At 39.1% G+C, this 20,453-nt stretch overlaps 1 protein-coding gene across 1 annotated transcript in view; it reads right to left on the reverse strand.

The window, feature by feature from the left end:
• Positions 1-9,469, reverse strand: part of LOC117990003 (fibrillin-2-like) — a 79,107-nt gene extending 69,638 nt beyond the window's left edge. The window contains exon 1 of the mRNA XM_034977425.2: positions 9,358-9,469. Coding sequence (XP_034833316.1) covers positions 9,358-9,360 — 3 coding nt within the window. The 5' untranslated portion in view covers positions 9,361-9,469. The remainder of the gene's footprint in view (positions 1-9,357) is intronic.
• Between the last annotated feature and the right edge of the window lie 10,984 nt (positions 9,470-20,453).

Here is a 20,453-nt window from a genome sequence, read left to right on the forward strand (position 1 = left end):
CACACATAGCAACTCACACATAGTTACATACACACACACACACTTACTCAAACACACAATCTGTGTATTTGTTATTAATTAATTTTAAGTAAAACCACTATGTCTGGAAAGGCACTGGCCCCTAAGATTCGAAATCTCCTAGTTTAGGGGCCAGGACTCCATTTAAGTCAAATGTATTTTTTTTTGTAATAAATAAAAATTGATTCATTCATTCATTCATAATACCACAGTGCTCAACTGCTCACCACTGCGCCAGGGAGGTCGTCGAAACAGTGTTCGAAGATTTTGCTGTTAAAGCAACTAGCATGGCTACGAAATCCTACGTTATATGTATTCCTATTTACTATAATATACCTACCTACAGCTACCTATGACTTTCATAGAAACAAAGTCGCTAATATCTAAATACCTACTTACACAAACCACAGCGATATTATCAAAGAGGGTACCATTGGAGCGTAAAATCAAATTAAATGTGGTCATATCGCATATCATAACGAGGTTTGTTGGCACATAAGGCACCGTTCATACTAGCAGTATCCGTGGGATAGGGATAGGATAGATACAACGCGGAAGCTCTCGGGTTTCACTTCAAAGCTCGCAGCTTGAGCTTAATTTACAGATGTGTGATGTTCCGTGATACATTACAACTTACAATTTAGTTCACTTATTGGATTGTCGTTTAAACTTAGTTTTTTTTATTATCTTTATTTATTTTTAAAACTTTTATACAATATGTACCTACATGACAGCCCTATCGTACCTTATAACATAAATTAACTTAATTAACAATTAGAGCCTCAATAGCTCAACGGGTAAAGGAGTGGACTGAAAACCGAAAGGTCGACGGTTCAAACCCCGCCCGTTGCACTATTGTCGTACCTACTCCTAGCACAAGCTTTACGCTTAGTTGGAGAGGAAAGGGGAATATTTGTAATTAAAATGACTAATATTCTTTTAAAATATATATATATATATATATATATATATATATATATATATATATATATATATATATATATATATATATATATATATACCTATATATATATATTAAAAAACTCTATCTCTAACTTAAAAATTTTGCGTGAACTTAGTTGAATTATTATTTTGTACTAAGTTTTAAGCAGGTAGGTACTTACTTAAAATATTACCTTCAAGTTAAGTTTATTATATTTTAGACTAGCCGATGTCCGCGGTTTCGTCCGCATCCCGTGGAAAGTCTTTGATTTCCCAGGATAAAAAGTAGCCTATGTTACTCTCCGTCCTTTCAACCATCTCTATGCCACAAATCAAGTCCTGTGATAGCCTAGTGGTTAGGATGTCCACCTCCTAATCGGAGGTCGGGGGTTCGATTCCGGGCATGCACCTCTAATTTGACAGCGTTATGTGCGTTTCAAATCATTAAATATCACTCGGCTTAATCGTAAAACGTCGTGAGGTAACATGCATGCCTGATAATTATCTATAATGTTCTCAAAGGTGTGTGAAGTCTGCCCATCCGCAATTGGCCAGCGTGGTGGACTATAGGCAAACCCTTCTCATACCGATAAGAGACCCGTGTTCTGTAGTGAGCCGGCTATGGGTTGATCATGATGATGACGAACTCTTAATCTGTTTCTCAAAATGAATAGTTTAATTAAAACAAGATTCATACTCCAATGTAATTACAACACGATACGAAATTCCACAAATTCCAAACAGTACGCTTAGTACGAGATTTTATGTCTCACCAACATTGATAGTATTCGAGTATCGAAACACTTCCGCGTTATATAGTAAACTGGATCTTAACCGCCTTGTTTCAAAGCTCAAGTTGGTCTACACATGTACATCCAGCGCTCCAAGCGGAGACGTTGCGAAATTTAAAATAAATAAACTTTTATTCGCTGGAATGAGGGTACATGTAGGTCTTACATCAGTTTAGTCACACCTTACACATTCTACCAGGTCCTGGTGTTCATTACATGAATATTATAACATTAAAATTATTCTGGTTCATTACATGAAAATTAGTGGCGTTGAATTTTTGACTTCAATTCAAGGACTTTAGGTCCATTATACTTTGACGTTATTCGACTCTCGAATACTATCAACGTTAGTGAGACATAAAATCTTATACTAAGCGTACAGAACAGATGTCAAATAAGTGAAACAAACAAACGGCGATAGCGCAATTATGTCGACACACATTTCACTTTCATGGGTTTAACTTGTCACCTTGTCACACCACACTCGACAAACTGTCGACGACGACAACAATGCAAATTGGAATACACAGATACAGACTGTAACCAGAACGCTGGCAAAAACGAAGACATATTGTGATAGAACTGATGATTACTGATATGATACTAAAGAAATTCCTACAATTTTGTAAAAGTTTACGATATATTGCGAATAAATCATCTAACGATATAAGTCAACGAACGTTGCGTAAGTAAGCCAATCGGAGTCAACGCCGCATCGTAGGCGGGGCATTGACCCGAGTTTTGCACGCTATACATTGCGGGTTTGAAAAATACTAAATCACTAAAACTACAAAATGAGGCAAATGGTTATTGGTATTGGATTGTGTTTAGGTAGTAATTAGTATAACAATGGGGCCAATTCTCTTGTACACAATTTCTAAACCTAAACTAAATTAACAGGTTTAAATCTAGTGCTATCCTTTTCTGCAAGCAACATTATGAAAGGGATGGCAATAGATTTAGACGTATCATTTTAGTTTAGTTTAGAGATTACACACTAACGCTATGTTTTTGCTAGCGTTCTGGTTACACCCTGTATATTTGTTAAAAAATTGTCCAATGTATAAAAAAACTTATCTATTCAGGTGACTTATCTATTCAAAAAAAGCTCAGAGTCACTTAGCGGGCGATGAGGAGAGTTGTGCAGTATAATATGCCAGGGAGGTAGTTTAAACTGACCGTTGATAGATCAGTCAGTTAATCACCTTTTCCTTTTATATATTTAGATTTCATCATCACGATCAACCCATCGCCGGCCCACTACAGAGCACGGGTCTCCTCTCAGAGTGAGAAAGGTCTGGCCATAGTCTACCACGCTGGCCATGTGCGGATTGGTAGACTTCACACACCTTTGAGAACATAATGGAGAACTCTCAGGCATGCAGGTTTCCTCACGATGTTTTCCTCACCGTTAAAGCAAGTGATATTTAATTGCTTAAAACGCACATAACTCAGAAAAGTTAGAAGTGTGTGCCCGGGATCGAACCCCAACCTCCGATTAGAAGGCTGACGTCCTAACCACTAGGCTACCACAGCGTTTATTTTTTTTTTAAAAAAAATATTAGCCGCCATGTTAAATGACTAATATTCCCTTTTCCTCTCCAACTAAGCGTCAGGCTTGTGCTAGGAGTAGGTACGACAATAGTGCAACGGGCGGGGTTTGAACCGTCGACCTTTCGGTTTTCAGTCCACTCCTTTACCGGTTGAACTATTGAGGCTCTAAAATTAAATTAATAAATCGTTTAGATTTACATAGGAATAATCTAAGATGCAAAAAGCTCGATCAAGAGATTCGTAAAAGCTTTCAAATAACAATGGAACCAAAAGACAATCTAAATAGTATAGGTTATAATTCACAATGTACCCTATACCATGTATTATAGATAGACTGGCCTACCCTCTATTGTAGCAAGGTAAGCTTTAAGGTAACGTGATAGATGCCAAGTTTTGATTACAACAGATATTGATATGTGATCCCTTTGTTGCAAGCCTTGGAGGCAGTTAAATCGCAAATACAATGACAAATTAACAGTTAGAAGGCGAATAGCCCAATGACAACGCCACTATTAATCTTAAATCTAGGTTTAGAGTCGGTACCAGTATGTACAATAGGGATTAATGTTTGCCTAGGAATGTATCATGACAGTACCTACTCATCAAAAAGGAATTTATAACCTCAAAGGGGCTTGGAAAAACACATCAAAATAAAATAATTATATAATTACCTAATTACTTAAATCCGTTCCGTTAAGGTTCCGTATCTCAAAAGGAAAAAAGGAACCCTTATAGGATCACTTTGCTGTCTGTCTGTCCATCTGTCCGTCGTATCTTGTCTGTCAAGAAAACCTATAGGGTACTTCCAAATCCAAAAACCGTGAATTTGTGGTTACATAACATCACGAAAAAAAAGTTAAAATGTGTTTAGTTTAAATTTTGGAAGTAAGATAACTATACCAAGTATATTATCATATGAAAGGGCTTCACCTGTACATTATAAGATAAATTTTTATGCATAAAAGTTTTTGATTTATCGTGCAAAATGTCGAAAAATACGACTGTAGTACGGAACCCTCGGTGCGTAAGCCTGACTCGCACTTGGCCGGTTTTTTTTAAATAAGAATGCTTGAAATGGAAAGCTAAAGCCTCAATAGCTCAACCGGTAAAGGAGTGGACTGAAAACCGAAAGGTCGACGGTTCAAACCCCGCCCGTTGCACTATTGTCGTACCTACTCCTAGCACAAGCCTGACGCTTAGTTGGAGAGGGAAGGGGAATATAAGTCATTTAAAATGGCTAATATTCTTTTTTTTTAATCCTACCAAAGGAAATATCTTATCTACAAAACGCCCGTATACCTGAAGTACACATAAAGTGTCTTGCAAACGGGACTAATAGGCGCTTTCTCTCGTCAACACAATAGAATTGTAAGTTTAAGTAAGCAACATAACATATTTCGCTCCTGATGATGGGCTATAAAAGTAATTAGCTGAGCTTTGCGAGCTTCGATACTTCTACATAAAATTGTATGGTGATTCACGATGATAACGTCGCCACTAATGCAGGAAGCTGATAGATGAGTACATTTACCATAAAGTAAAAATTACCCTAGATATTTATATTATTAGTGGATAATTTTATTAAACAATGGCTTGTATTTGCGGATGATGCATGAGCAATATAATTTACTAGCTGATCCCCGCGGCTTCGCCCGCGTGTATATAATATAGCCTATGTCACTCAGGAATAATGTAGCTTTCTATTGGTGAAAGAATTTTCAAAATCGGTTCAGTAGTTCCAGAGATTACCCCCTACAAACAAACTTAACGACATTACCTCTTTATATTATTAGTATAGATTATAATAAAAGTCGTGCCAAATTAAAAATAAAATTAAAAACACGACTTATAGCAGACATAAGGGGAAAAAATCTGAAAACCGTGGATTTGAGGTTACACCATTTAACAAAACTTAAATGTGTTCATGAACAAATAATTAATATTTTCAACTGTCAACGTAAGATAACTATATCAAGTCGGGTGTTGTATGAAAGGGCTTTCCCTGTACATTCTAAAACAGATTTTTATTTATTTTTATGCATAATAGTTTTTGATTTATCGTGCAAAATGTCGAAAAAATACGTCTGACTCGCACTTGGCCGCTTTTTTTTCAAATGTTACAATGAAACTTAAAGCTAGCCTTATCGCAATCTTAGATTGACTTCAAACCTCAGGCTACAATTTCGGGAAAGAGCTGTCATACCATCATAGGAGCAAAAAGTGCATAACTCTGCGTGTTAGCAATAAATAAGGTATGTGTTGCTCAGCGCAAATATCCAGAACAGCTGAACCGATTTCGCTAATTCTTTTTTTATAATATTCCTTGAAGTACGAGGATGGTTCTTACGGAGACAAAAATTTAAAAAATTTGAATCGACTGTTAGGCGGAACGAAGTTCGCCGGGGCAGCTAGTTAGTTAATTATTATAGTTTCCCACATAATTGATGTAATGTATAGTTGAGAACTAGCGGACGCGATGTGTGATTGCGCAAATGACAACGTAACGAAGTTCCCATACGATACTACTGCGTGCTGATAACCAGCATGTAACCCTGGCCCTATTCGCCGAGGATGTAGCCCGCTACATGTCCAGCCGCCATCGCCAGCGTGCTATATATATATAGCTAAACTGGAACTTTCAAAAGTTACTACAAATTACTAGTTTATAATGTTAGTTTTTAGGGTTCCGTACCTCAAAAGAAAAAACGGAACCCTTATAGGATCACTTTGTTGTCTGTCTGTCTGTCTGTCAAGAAACCTACAGGGTACTTCCCGTTGACCTAGAATCATGAAATTTGGCAGGTAGGTAGATCTTATAGCTGACATTTGGGGAAAAATTTGAAAACCGCGAATTTAGGGTTAGCTCACAGAAAAAAAAATTAAATTGTGGTCATGTACTAATAATTAGTATTTTCAACTTTCCAAGTGAGTGACAATATCAAGTGAGGTATCATATGAAAGGTCTTCACCTGTACATTCTAAAACAGATTTTTATTTATTTTTATGCATCATAGTTTTTGAATTATCGTGCAAAATGTCGAAAAATACGACTGTAGTACGGAACCCTCATTGCGCGAGCCTGACTCGCACTTGGCCGGTTTTTTTTTTTTTCAGATACAAGTTAGATGCAGTCTAAGATCGTAGCGGGCTAACCTGGAAGGTGTATGGTAGTTAAACCGACACCCATTTGGTTACTACACGGCGCAGTTTTTATTAAACCCATACGCCTTTGTTTTCTACACGGCATCATACCGGAACGCTAAACCGCTTGGCGGCACGGCTTTGCCGGTAGGGTGGTAACTAGCCACGGCCGAAGCCTCCCATCAGACCAGAAATTTAGAAATTATAAAATTCCAAACCCTGCCAGGAATCGAACCCGGGACTTCCCACTAACAAGACCGCAGCGCTTACCACTACGCCAGGGAGGTTGTCAAATTCAACAATAGTCCTACGAATTCGGTTAGGTTAGAATAGTTGTAGTCGTAAATCTCGAATACCGTGCCGTGCTAGCCTAGTGGCAAGGACTTACGCCTCCTATTGGGGAGGTCGGGGGTTCGATCCCATGGCATTTACCTCTAACTTGTCAAAGTTGACGCGCTGGTTCCGTGGGAACGGGGACGGGCGGTAATATGGGATGCAACTTGCGTCGACACATTAGCCCCGTGTCATATCAGGGAGACAGCATCAAGACCGGGAGCCGCAGCAGAAACAGCTGAAAACGGCAAGCGGCGCAAGTATGCCTCTCTTATAGAGAGGATAGATTCTCTGTTATATGTATGTGAAATTTAAAAATATAATCTGTGTTCTTAATATTCTGTTTATTAACAAGGCAATATTAATTCAACTTAAGAATGATACTAATATTAATAACAGCTTCGAATTAATACTAGAATATTTAATATTGTACCTGCCTAGATGATAATTGTGTTTTGGAAATAAATGGCTTATTTATTTATTTTTTATTTTTTATGGACAGGGCTATTGAACAAACAAAATGGCACCGACTCAGTGGTGCTTTAGCACAAATGCAACCTCAGTGACGTCTGGATTTCAAACGGGCCGTTCATTAGTATTTTTAAGAGGTGGCGCTGATTCATTTGGTTCCAAAACCGTGAAAATTTTGTTCACTTGGACATAATATCTTGTCATTTATATCGACATCTAACTTTGAGATCGAACTCCTGTGAAGCATAAAAGAGCTTGTAGTTCGAACACACATTCCTTTGATAGATTTTCTGTTATAAGGCAGAATATTTTGTCTGGTGGGAGGCTTCGTCCGTGGCTAGTTACCACCCTACCGGCAAAGCCGTGCCGCCAAGCGATTTAGCGTTCCGGTACGATGCCGTGTAGAAACCAAAGGGGTATGGGTTTAATAAAAACTGCCATACCCCTTCCAGGTTAGCCCGCTATCATCTTAGACTGCATCATCACTTACCATCAGGTGAGATTGCAGTCAAGGGCTAACTTGTATCTGAATAAAAAAAAAAAAAAAAAAAAAAAATATTAACGTAGATACCATGTGCATGTAATTACAGTATGACTGAATCGGTCCGAGATAGAAGTCGGTGCTATTTTATGAGGAAAAACTTTATGATACAGCGCAGGCCAGCGTCCGTCGCAGTAATAATAACATACACATCCGTCACTGATGTACGCATTTACGGAGCTTTCAAAATCAAAACCATACTTTATTTATTTCATATAGAATTTATCAGTAGCTACAGCAAGTGATATTTAATTAATTAAAACGCACATAACTCCGAAAAGTTAAAGGTGCGTGCCCGGTATCGAACCCCCGACCTCCGATTAGAAGGCGGACGTCCTAACCAAACGGCTATCATAGCTTATTATTATTATTTATGATCAACCCATCGCCGGCTCACTACAGAGCACGGGTCTCCTCTCAGAGTGAGAATGGTTTGGCCATAGTCTACCACGCTGGCCATGTGCGAATTGATAGACTTCACACACCTTTGAGAACATTATGGAGAACTCTCAGGCATGCAGGTTTCCTCACGGTGTTTTCCTTCACCGTTAAAGCTAGTGATATTTAATTACTTAAAACGCACATAAGTCCGAAAAGTTAGAGGTGTGAAATAGGTACCTATTCATCAATAATATGTTTTGACTTATAAGTATAATAGGTACTTAACTTTGGTTTGGGTTGGACGAAAACTTTGGTCATACTTAACCAAAGTTTTCGTCTTAATTTATTATTTTAATGAAAGATAAACTTGATTTTGTGTTCCTAAAAAGGCAAAAATTTGCATTTTCAATATTTTTCATCAAGCCAAGGGGTCATTATGAAAACTATAAAAGGGGTTTGGATTTCTTTTGCCTACTTAATTATAAAATAGCATTTTTATTATTAACTAGCTTATGCTCGCGACTTCGTCCGCGTGGACTACGAAAATTTTAAACCCCTATTTTATCCCCTTAGGGGGTGAATTTTCAAAAGTCCTTTCTTAGCGGACGTCTACATCATAATAGCTATCTGCATGCCAAATTTCAGCCCGATCTGTCCAGTAGTTTGAGCTGTGCGTTGATAGATCAGTCAGTCAGTCAGTCAGTCAGTCACCTTTTCCTTTTATATATTATTAATAAGTTTTATTAAAGTTATAATGCGGCATGTTTTTAAAGATGATTAATTATACTTATTACTCTTCCCCTCTAAGTTAGCATTTAAGATTGTGCGTGGAAATAGTCCAACGCGTGAAGTTCGAACCTCCGACCTTTCAGATTCCAAACCTACTTTGTATCACCTAACTATTGGAGGATAGATATAATATAGCAGTTTTATTGATTTATGTATAACTCCTTAAATACATAAAGTCCATAGCTTAATTTAATATTTCTTTTAAAGCACTCTTAAAAATTAAAATCAAAACCTATTTATTCTTACTGGAATCTAGTAATACAGAAAAAATAAAAAAATTCTTACAGGATAAAAAATTACGTAATACGATACCCAATTCCTAGCAAGGCAATGGGCGTCGACCGGGGTCCGTCGCTAATATTTATTATCCTTTACGTATTATTTTGTCACAATTACCATGCCACTGTAGTCTTGGTACGCGAGGAGCTACGGGAGACACGTGCGTCCCCGTCCACGGCTCGATCTCGACTGGCTAAAATCGCGAGCTTTATCAATGGACAAATATTACAATTATGTACTTATTAGATGGCGCGCGCGCACGTATGCTCCGCCACTTAGATCTATACGCTATTAGGCCTAGCGCAGGTGGCCGACTGTTCTGTCTGACATGCGACAAGTCGCTAAACATAGAGCATACCTACTAAGCTTTTGGGATCAGCTGCAGCAGACTGAAAATCCAAATAGCCTGTAGGCTCTATCTAAGATTCAGCAGACTCAGCAGATTTTCAACCAGAGCGCAGACACCGGCGAATATAAGGCGAATCACCTAGGTGTTATCAAATAGTGCACTAAGTATTCGCAAAAATCCTTAATTTATTTCAGTTTATTTTTTCAGAATTTTCTCAGAAGTGTCTCTCTTTTTACAAAAGTGTCTCTTTTGCTACGTTTGTGACTCTACCACCGGTTCGGAAGCAAATTCTACTGAGTAGAGCCGGCAAGAAGCTCAGCAGTAATTGCTCTTTTCAAATCATAAAAAGTTACCGAGGCTTTTGTCCTAATTAAAAGCTCAGTCGGTTGCTTCCAAATAACTTTGTCACTAGGATTTATAGTTTTATATTTAATTAATAGTAAATCAGATAGTAAGCAAGTGCGAGATAGGGCCACTTGTACTTTACCGTTTGAATTTGAAAATGAATAGAATAGAATAGAATAGAATGTTTTTTTATTCATGTAAACTTTTTAAAAGTAAGTACCTATGAATAGTCAGGTAGTTTTAATTTACCACTGGTTCGGAAATCGGAATGCCGTTCCTACCGAGAAGAACCAGCAAGAAACTCGGAGGTGAATGACTTTTGGTCACGTGTGTAATGAAGTACCCAAATGGGTCCTATGACAAATTTATGTTCTTTTTGATCGTATTTGGCTCTATCAACCAAAAATTATAATACTAGCTGATGACCGCAACTTCGTCCGCATGGATTTAGGTTTCTAAAAATCCCGTGGGAACTCTGTGATTGTTTGCCATAATAAGTAGCCTATACCACTCTCCAGGTCTTTAACTATTTATATGCGCGTAAAAAACAACTTGATCTGTTGCTCCGTTGTGCAGCGTTATTGAAGGAAAAACAAACAAACAAAGTAAACAAACACACAGATATTTATTTTGGACGACTGTCGCTCGTGCGTTCCGCCCCTTAGATCTGCTCGCTTCCGTTACGCTATTAGTGTTCTTTACCTCATGTTTGTTTATTGGTAAGATCTATAGATCAAACGCTTGCTCTCTGATCACTGTTCATTGTGTTTTCAAGTTTTGATACACAAAATGTGGATTTAAACCCAAAATACTTTCTACAGTTTCTATGGGTCCCAAGGTGCTGGAATGGCGACCTCGCACCGGAAGACGCAGCGTTGGAAGACCCCTCACTAGGTGGAGGGACGATATCAAAGCCGAAACGTAATTCTAAAGGCCGATGTACATTATTTACTGCCACGTACCTACCTACTGTAATTGTAACAATACGCTTGCTACTTTTTATCCCGGAAAATCAAAGAGTTTCCACGGAATTTTCAGTAATCTTGGTCTACTTCACATGCGCTATCTACCTAAATAATAGGCCTATCTAGTCAGTCAATTTGTAGTGATACTCCATCATCGCAGCGATTCAAAAAGCAGATTCCTCAGCAAAATCTGACAAGAAACTCAGCAGTTATGTAGGTATGCAAAAAAGCATCTAAATATTCCAATCCAATCCAATCCATCAGCCTGTTGCGTCCACTGCTGGACAGAGGCCTTTTCAAGAGCGCGCCACTAAACACGGTCCTCCGCCTTCCTCATCCATTCGCTCCCCACCACCTTCATCAGGTCATCGGTCCAGCAGCGTGCTGGAGGTCGTCCCACACTGCGCTTACGCCGGCTCAACTCCAGAACACATCTGCCCCATCGGCCGTCGGTTCTGCGACAGACATGACCTGCCCATTGCCACTTCAGTTTGCTATTCCTGTGAGCTATGTCAGTCGCTTTTCTTCTGCGAATTTCCTCGTAATTTACTTATTATAAAAACTAAAATATTCAATGGTTTTGCTCCTTGTATGTGCGTTTAGCTTTAGAAAGTCAAAGCTAATATTAATATGCAAGCAGGATACTAAAGAAGCGAGTTTTACATTAAACTTATCGCGCCAAGGGAAAGGTCCTTGCGAAGTAATTAGAAATATTCCTCCGCTTCTCCGAGAAACCTGAGTGTTATTATGTTTTTTGTTTATTGCGAATGTTATTAGAGGTTCTATTTATAATTACAAACGCTGAAGGAAGGAATTTTACATACTATATACCGAGGTAGGTATTTACTTCCGTAAAGAATAAATAATTCCTTATAAGTATTAGTAATATTATAGAGATACTGGTGGGCGGCTTCGGCCGGTCCTAGTTACAACCCTACCGGCAAAGCCATGCCGCCAAGATATTTAGCGTTCCGGTACGATGCCGTGTAGAAACCAAAGGGGTGTTGCTATATCCCTTCCAGGGTAGCCCCGCTTCCATCTTAGATTGCATCATCCCTTCTTCTTCTTCTTCTTCATTCTGGGCTGGTTTCCGCACTTAAACGTTTCCGTCTGTTGTGCGTGCATCGCCCCTCCCCGCCAAAGTCTTCATGCCTTGCATCATCCCTTGCCATCAGGTAAGATTTCAGTCAAGGGCTAGCTTGTATCTGAATTTAAAAAAAAAGATAAAAAGTGTGTGTCTATCTGTACTTTTTGATGGCCCATCCGTTTACCCGATTATGACGAAATTTGGTAGGTGCAGAAACAGCGTAGCGTCCACTCAGGGAAACATATAATTTACCCTGAGGAAGTTACTTCAATTCCAGTCAAGAAGGTTTTTTTTTTTTTAAATTCAGATACAAGTTAGCCCTTGACTGCAATCTCACCCGGTGGTAAGTGATGACGCAGTCTAAGATGATAGCGGGCTAACCTGGAAGGGGTATGGCAGTTTTTATTAAACCCATACCCCTTTGGTTTCTACACGGCATCGTACCGGAACGCTAAATCGCTTGGCGGCACGGCTTTGCCGGTAGGGTGGTAACTAGCCACGGCCGAAGCCTCCCACCAGACCAGACCAGAAATTTAGAAATTATAAAATTCGAAACCCCTGCCAGGAATCGAACCCGGGACCTCCCACTATTAAGACCACAGCGCTCACCACTGAGCCAGGGAGGTCGTCAGGTGCTGCTGTATCTGGCGGCCACAGGATTTGACAAGGAAGTGTGAAGTGGAGGCAAACAGAATAGATCGGAGACGGTCGCAGTGATACAGGGATAACAAGGAGCTGCATAGCCCCAAAGAAGAAAGAAGAAGAAAAAGAACAGCTTGCGCTCAAGAGATAGACTACTTTTTGTCCCGGAAAATTGAAGAGTCCTCACGGGATTCTTAAAAAACTTAAATGTACATGGACGTCGCAAGCATTATCTTATTACATAGATAACTTATATCCTGGAGAAGAAAGAGCATAGGCTACTTTTAATCTCGCAAAACCAAAGAGTTCCCACGGGATTAAAAAGAACTATACGGATAATATACGCGGACGAAGGCGCGAGCATCATCAAAGTACCAAGTACTTAGTTTATAATAAAAATCTACTTTAAACATTGATATAGGGCTTCATAAAGAAGGTTATTAAGTCTCTTATAAAGCTTTCTCACGCCGTCTATACATGTACTCATAGAAGTGCGCGACAGGTCGAGAAGGCAATCATGGTGCGGACGCTCCGCACACCCGCACAACGCGGTGACGTGAGGGTGTGCGGGGCGTCAGTCCGCCTGTTACCCCGATTGCCATCTCGTCCTGTCGCGTACTGTAGGTACTTAAGTACTAAGTACCTACTAGTGATGGGTATGATTGCTAATTTCAAATCATTTTCATTTGGTGAAATTGTCGTTTTTCTGCACAGCGATTTCACATGCGATTTTTCACGGAAATTGATATTTCAATTTTCGCGCATACAATCGTTTGCTACATCAATTTAATTATGAATTACGATCACGGATTCACGGAGAGTGAATTTTCACACTTAAGTAGGTAAGTGTCAAAATTCGCTTTTCGTGAAAAGTACTGTACGCGGCTAAAAGTAATGTACATCGGCCTTAAGAATGACATTTCAGCTTTGTAGAGCGTTGTCTCTATCACTCATATCATACCTATATGACAACGCTCTACCTTGGATGAATAAATCTGCTATCTCCTTCTAAAGGTCGATGTACATTACTGTCTGCCGCGTACTCTACCAAACTATTGTTTGCTACGTAATACGTTGACTGAATTAGATGTGTACCCCTTTCTAACAAGCAGGTATGCGAGTGTTCTCGCTTGCGAGCTCTTTAGCTCGGATCGATGACCGTGCGCGCGCGAACAGTAAAGCTGAAATAAATGTAACAATTTTCAAAGCTTGTGAGATTTTGTTTCATAAAATATTCACAGGCTACTTTAAGTATGACAGCAAGTGTTACATATGAAAAAGCATTTCATATGATTTTTCACATGCTATCTGTGAAATGGTCCGTCTCTAGTAGGTACCACTCGTCTATTACGGGACAGTGGGCTAATATGAATGAGATCACATTCCTGTGTCGCGGCCACTAGTTACCAGACCACTCATTACGGCATACTGCAGCTTGCATTAGAGTCACCGCATCGCACTCACCACCGTCCTTACTTACGCTACTTTTTAGTTTTTGCTTCAACGTTTCATACTATCGGACATGGGTATCTATTAATTATAAACTAGATGATGTCCGCGACTTCGTCTTGTAGGTTTCGGTTTTTCAAATCCCGTTTTAACTCCGATTTTCTGGGATTAAAAGTATGTAAGGTGTATAATACTAGATATAAGTGTATCTAATTTCTTTTGAGAATAAAATTCACCAACCATTCAGTACCAATTGGTTCATTTGGTACCAAATAGATAACGCCCGCGATTTTGACCTTAGGTTTTTTAAATCCCGTGTGAAATTTTTGAAAAGTAGCCTTTCCCAACCGTCCGTCCTTGGAATGCAAGCTGTACCAAATTTCGTTTTTAACTTATTAGTTATTACCTACTTAATCGTTATAATCTAATTGCATTTTACTTACAAATTTTCACGGCATATTTGTCGCTAAACTGGTCGTCTGTTTGTTTGCGAACTTATTAAGCTCTTAATACCTACCTACCTAATCCTTCTTTATTTTTTCTTCTAATGCTTCTTTTTTATTGACGGGCCGTGCAAAGCCAGCAGACAGACAGACACACTTTCGCATTTGTAATATAAGTATGGAAGTATGGAAATGACAAGTTACAATATATGATCCATAGACAACCGCTTTGATACGAGTACGTCGGCATCGATGCAATCTTACTTCTCCCAGAATCATACAAGTTTGATTCCCGGCCAGAAAAAATTGATAAATGACTTGCTTGCAGATTTCCATAACATACAAGGCTATCTAAGGTAGACTTAGAGCTTTGCTTTGATATACGTACTTAGATAATCTTGTTTACAATCCTAGAAAAACTAAGAAACCTAGTAACATGTTTTTAAGGAAGATGCTAAGCAGTGTATGGAAAAGGAAGCCCCAAAATATTTTTATATTTACACACTTCACTTTTTAAATATCGTGTGACAAGTTTAATCTGACACCATGGTGGATTATAGCCATAAACTCTGCTTATTCTTTTTTTAATTCAGATATTAGTTAGCCCTTGACTGCAATCTCACCTGCTGGAAAGTGATGATGCAGTGTAAGATTGAAGCGGACTAACAGGTGTATGGCAGTTTTCATTAAACACATCCCCTTTGGTTTCTAAACGGCATCGTACCGGAACGCTAAATCCGTTGTTCCAGATCCTTTTTTCCACGCACATGCAAAATGTGGAATCAACTCCCTTTGGCGGTGTTCCATTAGATTACAACATGGGGTTATTCAAGGGGCGGACCAACAAATTCCTGAAAGGCCGGCAACGCATTGGTAGTTCCTCTGGTACTGCAAATGTTCATGGGCGGTGGTAATCATTTAACATCAGGCGACCCGACCCGTCTGCTCGTTTGCTCGCTATTTTTATTAAAAAAAATCGCTTGGCGGCACGGCTTTGCCGGCAGAGTGGTAAATAGGCACGGCCAAGCGCACCAGCTTTCTCTAAAACTCCGTATCAGACTCCTACAATGCTACATTTGGCCCGTAGTTCTATATGGTTGCGAGGCATGGACCCTAGTGGAGGACTTACGGAAAAAGATCGAAGCCTTCGAAATGTGGACGTATCGCAGGATGCTCCGCATAAGCTGGACGGCTAAAGTATCCAACGCTGAGGTTCTTGCCCGGATGCAGAAAAAGACCGAGTTAGTTAAAACCATCAAGCAGCCTAAGATCTCGTACCTGGGCCATATTTTGTGACACAATAGGTACCGCCTGCTGCAGACAATCATGATGGGTAAAATAGCTGGGAAAAGAGGGGTGGGAAGAAGAAAGAAGTCATGGCTACGTAACATCAGGGAGTGGACTGGCATTAAAACAGTCGGAGAACTATTCCGCCTAGCCATGGACAGGGAGAAGTTTAAAAAACTGACTGCTGACCTTCAGTAATGGAGAGGCACTAGAAGAAGAAGAAGCGCACCAGACAGTTTTTCCGAGATTCTGACAGTATGCCCGTGCTCAGTACTGGGCCAGCGATGGTTGACATGATGATGATGATGAATTAACTTCTCAACACGAGAACTGAAATACTTACCTACTAAATGGGCCTTGATAAGATTTTGAAATTCGTTTTCTCGACATCAAAAAGCCATTAGTACCTACCTACCTTCAGCTAAAATATCCGATGGTAATCGCTAATAAACCACAGGATGATTGAATCCTACTATATCTTAGTAGGCCAATTTATATGACATTGCTCTATTTTACAATCCTATTCTTGGAATAAATATATAATAGAACTAGCTTATGCTCGCACCTTACAACAAGGACAACATAAATTTCAAACCCCTATTTCACCCCCTTATAAGGGTTGACTTTTCAAAAAGTCATCCTCTCTTAGCGAATGTCTACGTCATATAATAGCTATCTGCAATCTGCATGCGAAATAAAAATAGAGGGGAAAACTGATGCTGGAAGGGCGTTCCATATCCTAGCGGTTACAATTAGAAACGAGGAGGCAAATCGCTTCGACGTGTCTGTAGAATTTCGACTACGCACGGGTACAGAACTTGACGATGCCTAAAGGTGAAAGAGGTACCGGGACAAAAAGTTCTTGGGCACACTCTCCGATAATATCCTGAAGAATATCGATAGACAGGATGTAGACAGGCAATTTTGACAAATTCAAATACTGAATTCAAATTCCGCTTAGGCAGGTACTGAAAATTTTCCCACTCGATAGAGCGTCGCTAGATCGAAGTGTAAGATCCGGTTGTTGTATGTAAACCATATAAGAACCCTGAAACGGCCTTCAATAAATTCTTCATCCATGTGTAATCGAAATGCGTCACTCGGCTACCAAACATTGTATTTTACAAAATGTGTTTTTGGCACTTCGACTCAAAGAATAGGCGATAAAACGCAGATATGGCAATCTGTGTCCTTGGTTAGCTAAAAGGCTTTTGTTAAAGCTAGATTATTTTATGTGATGGGCCGATTTCACCGACATAAAATACCTAAGGCGCCAGATTGTATCGCCCTGTAGAGATTGGCCTATAGAGTTTGTATCGAATTTTGTAACACGGCGAGACTATCGCCGCGATTCTCTCGTCCGTGAAGAACGCGCCTTGAGTCTTATCCGAGCGTAATTAGTGTATTTGATATTTTGGTAGGTTTTCAATACAAAAACTGTCATTACGACTAAGTCATTCCTCGGTTAAAAGTCACTCGACGTTGGTTAAATCGGCACTACTTAATTAATTAATTAACTTTTAACTTAATTCTTCCTTAATCCTGTATATATTAAGAGTAAACTGCTCAAATGTTCGATTGTTTAAGTTCCTACTTTAAAAATAGCTTTTTTTGTCTAGATAATTAAATCCAAGAATTACCTACATCTTAATGCCTCACACAGATGCACTCTATGTAAAGTTATACTAAGTACTAAGTAGTATTTGTCAGTAATTTGCAGGTTCGGGGGTCATGACCTAGCACAGGTGATCTAATGCAACTGGAAATGCTTGTACTTCGTAAACCTTGCCTTGGATAAAAATAACTAATAAAGAAGGCCGTTTTTGCATGACTTTTTAGGGTTCCGTACCCGAAGGGTGCCAACGGGACCCGTTTACTAAACCTCCGCTGTCCGTCCGTCCATCCATCCATCCGTCTGTCTGTCAGCGGGCTGTATCTCAGCAACCGTAATAGTTAGAAAATTGCAATTTTCACAAAATGTGTTTGTTTGTCTATTGCCGCTACAATACCGCCGCCTGCCGCTAATGCCGCTAATAAAAATTTCAAAATGGCCGCCATGTAAATAAAAAAGTGGATAATCTTGTACGATGGTATGGAACCCTTCGTGTGCGAGTTCGACTCACACTTGACCGGTTTTTTCGTAATTCTATGTTAATGTTGCGTGATCGTAAATAATATCTTCTTCTTCTTTTTAGGGTTCCGTGCCTCATAAGGAGAAAAGGAACAGGAATGCAGTAGATACAATTGCCTTAGATGCAGGATTATTTAATTTAATCTATTTCAACAATGCGATAATAAAACCATACATCCAACGGGATAAAGTAAGTAGGTATGTACTACCTACGCAGCTACGAACTGGCACCTCTGCTAATATCTGTGTTCTATATTCTTTGTCTGTAGTTGATGTCCCATATTTCAGTGTTGATCATTTTGTCTCACAGACACAATATGCGCAGGTGTTGACAAGTATATTATAACTTACAATAGTAGTAGATATATTATGTAGGTAAAAATACCTATATTTTGATCACAATAATATTATCGTTTTGTTTTTATACAATTAACAGTAAATACAGGGTGTAACCAGTAGGGCGATTGCCTAAAACCTGCATCAATCATTATTACAATCTCAATTGTTCTGATTGGCTAAATTTGTGCGATTCTTGTTGCAACAATGCATTGTGGCCAATCGTGAGCGAGCATTAACCAATCAGAGATGATTGCGATCGTGACATAGTAGCTGTCAAACAACCGCGGTAGGGCCCCTGAACGCTAGCAAAGACTTAGTTACCTAGTGTTATTGTTATACTACTTAAATACAATCCAATACCAATTACCATTTGCTTCATTTTATAGTTTTAGTGATTTAGTGTTTTGCAACCCCGCAATGTATAGCGTGCAAAACTCGGGTCAACGCCCCGCCTACGACGTGGCATTGACTCCGAATACCCTACTACACAACGTTCGTTGACCTCTAGCGTCAGTCGTGAATTATATCGTGAACTTTTACAAAATATATGATTTTTTAGATTTTTTGCGGTTTTTTTGGTGTTATCATATCAGTAATCATCAGTCGTTTTCGTTTTTGCTAGCGTTCTGGTTACATCCTGTATAGTAGACTACGTTTTTGTCGAGTTCCATCGAACGCTCGACTACCGAAATAGGAGACCTATGTTTATTTATTTATTCAGATACAAGTTAGCCCTTGACTGCAATCTCACCTGGTGGTAAGTGATGATGCAATCGAAGATGGATGCGGGCTAACCTGGAAGGCATATGGCAGTTATTATTTAACCCATAGGTACCCCTTTGGTTTCTACACGGTATCGTACCGGAACGCTAAATCGCTTGGCGTCACGGCTTTGCTGGTAGGGTGCTAACTAGCCACGGCCGAAGCCTCCCACCAGCTAATGTCTTAACCACTAGGCTATCGCCGCTAGGTAGTGTTGTGATAAGGAAATTCCAAACATCAAAAGAAAGCGAGAAAATACATAATTTTCAGAAAGGTGATCGCCCGTGAACGGGCCGTCTGTTATGGCGTCGTGTCAAAACTAAAATTATATAAAAAATAAGATTTCTTTATAGCCAGGGTGAATAAATAGAAATCGTTTGCAGAATATAAAGAGTTAATTATTTGTCAACAAAATATAATTAAAACCATGGTGACATAACAATTATATTAGGGGGGGGCCCAAAGCTCCTAAGAAAATGGGCAATCTCTTTTTATACATATTTACGAATAGTTGAAATTTTTGTAAAATCCGCCTAATTGGGTAAGTAAATTATAATGTTTGCACAGTTATCGTGCAATGACATCTTAATGGGGATTAACTTCACATTCCTGGCGGTTTTGTCTGCGTAAATATTCGCACACCGAATGGCCTGGTTATTAAAAATCCGGTCAAGTGCGAGTATAGGACTCGAACACGAAGGGCTCCGTAGTGCGTACCATTGTAGTTACAAGTTTTAATTTTTTGTGATATTATTACCACAAATTCACGATTTTTGGATTTTTCTCTTTACCTGCCAAATTTTATAATTATTCTAGGTCAACGGGTTTAGGTTTTGATTCCATAGACTTGACAGACCCGACCCGACAGATAGACAGACATAAAATAAAGTGATCCTATAACGGTTCCTTTTTTCCTTTTGGGTATGGAACCCTAAAAATGATTATGATGAAGTGACAAGCAAGAATTTTGTAGATAAGCCATCGAGGAATTAATACTCCGTCGCGCATCCTCAAAGCAAAATTTGACGGTCAATCGAAAAAGTCTTTACTGAAGGTAGGCGCTTCTTTTCCAAGGGCGGATTCTTCGATCATCATAACAATCCGAGGAATAAATATTTTAACAGATTTCATATAAGAAAATCAAACCAAAAACTGAACAAAAGCTGGAAGGAAGTCGGTTAAATAGGCCAGACGAAAATCTCTGTTATTAAACCAAAATTAGGTACCTACCTACCAAATACATCTTTGGTGAACTAATAAATAACTTAATTCAAAATAAATCAGTCCTAAGAAGATATTTTAGTGGTAATTTATTTATTTATTTTTTATAAAAAAAAAGAACATTAGCCATGTTAAATGACTAATATTCCCCTTTTTCCTCTCCAACTAAGCGTGAAGCTTGTGCTAGGAGTAG

This window comes from Maniola hyperantus, chromosome 17 (assembly GCF_902806685.2).
Source record: "Maniola hyperantus chromosome 17, iAphHyp1.2, whole genome shotgun sequence".
NCBI lineage: Eukaryota > Metazoa > Arthropoda > Insecta > Lepidoptera > Nymphalidae > Maniola > Maniola hyperantus.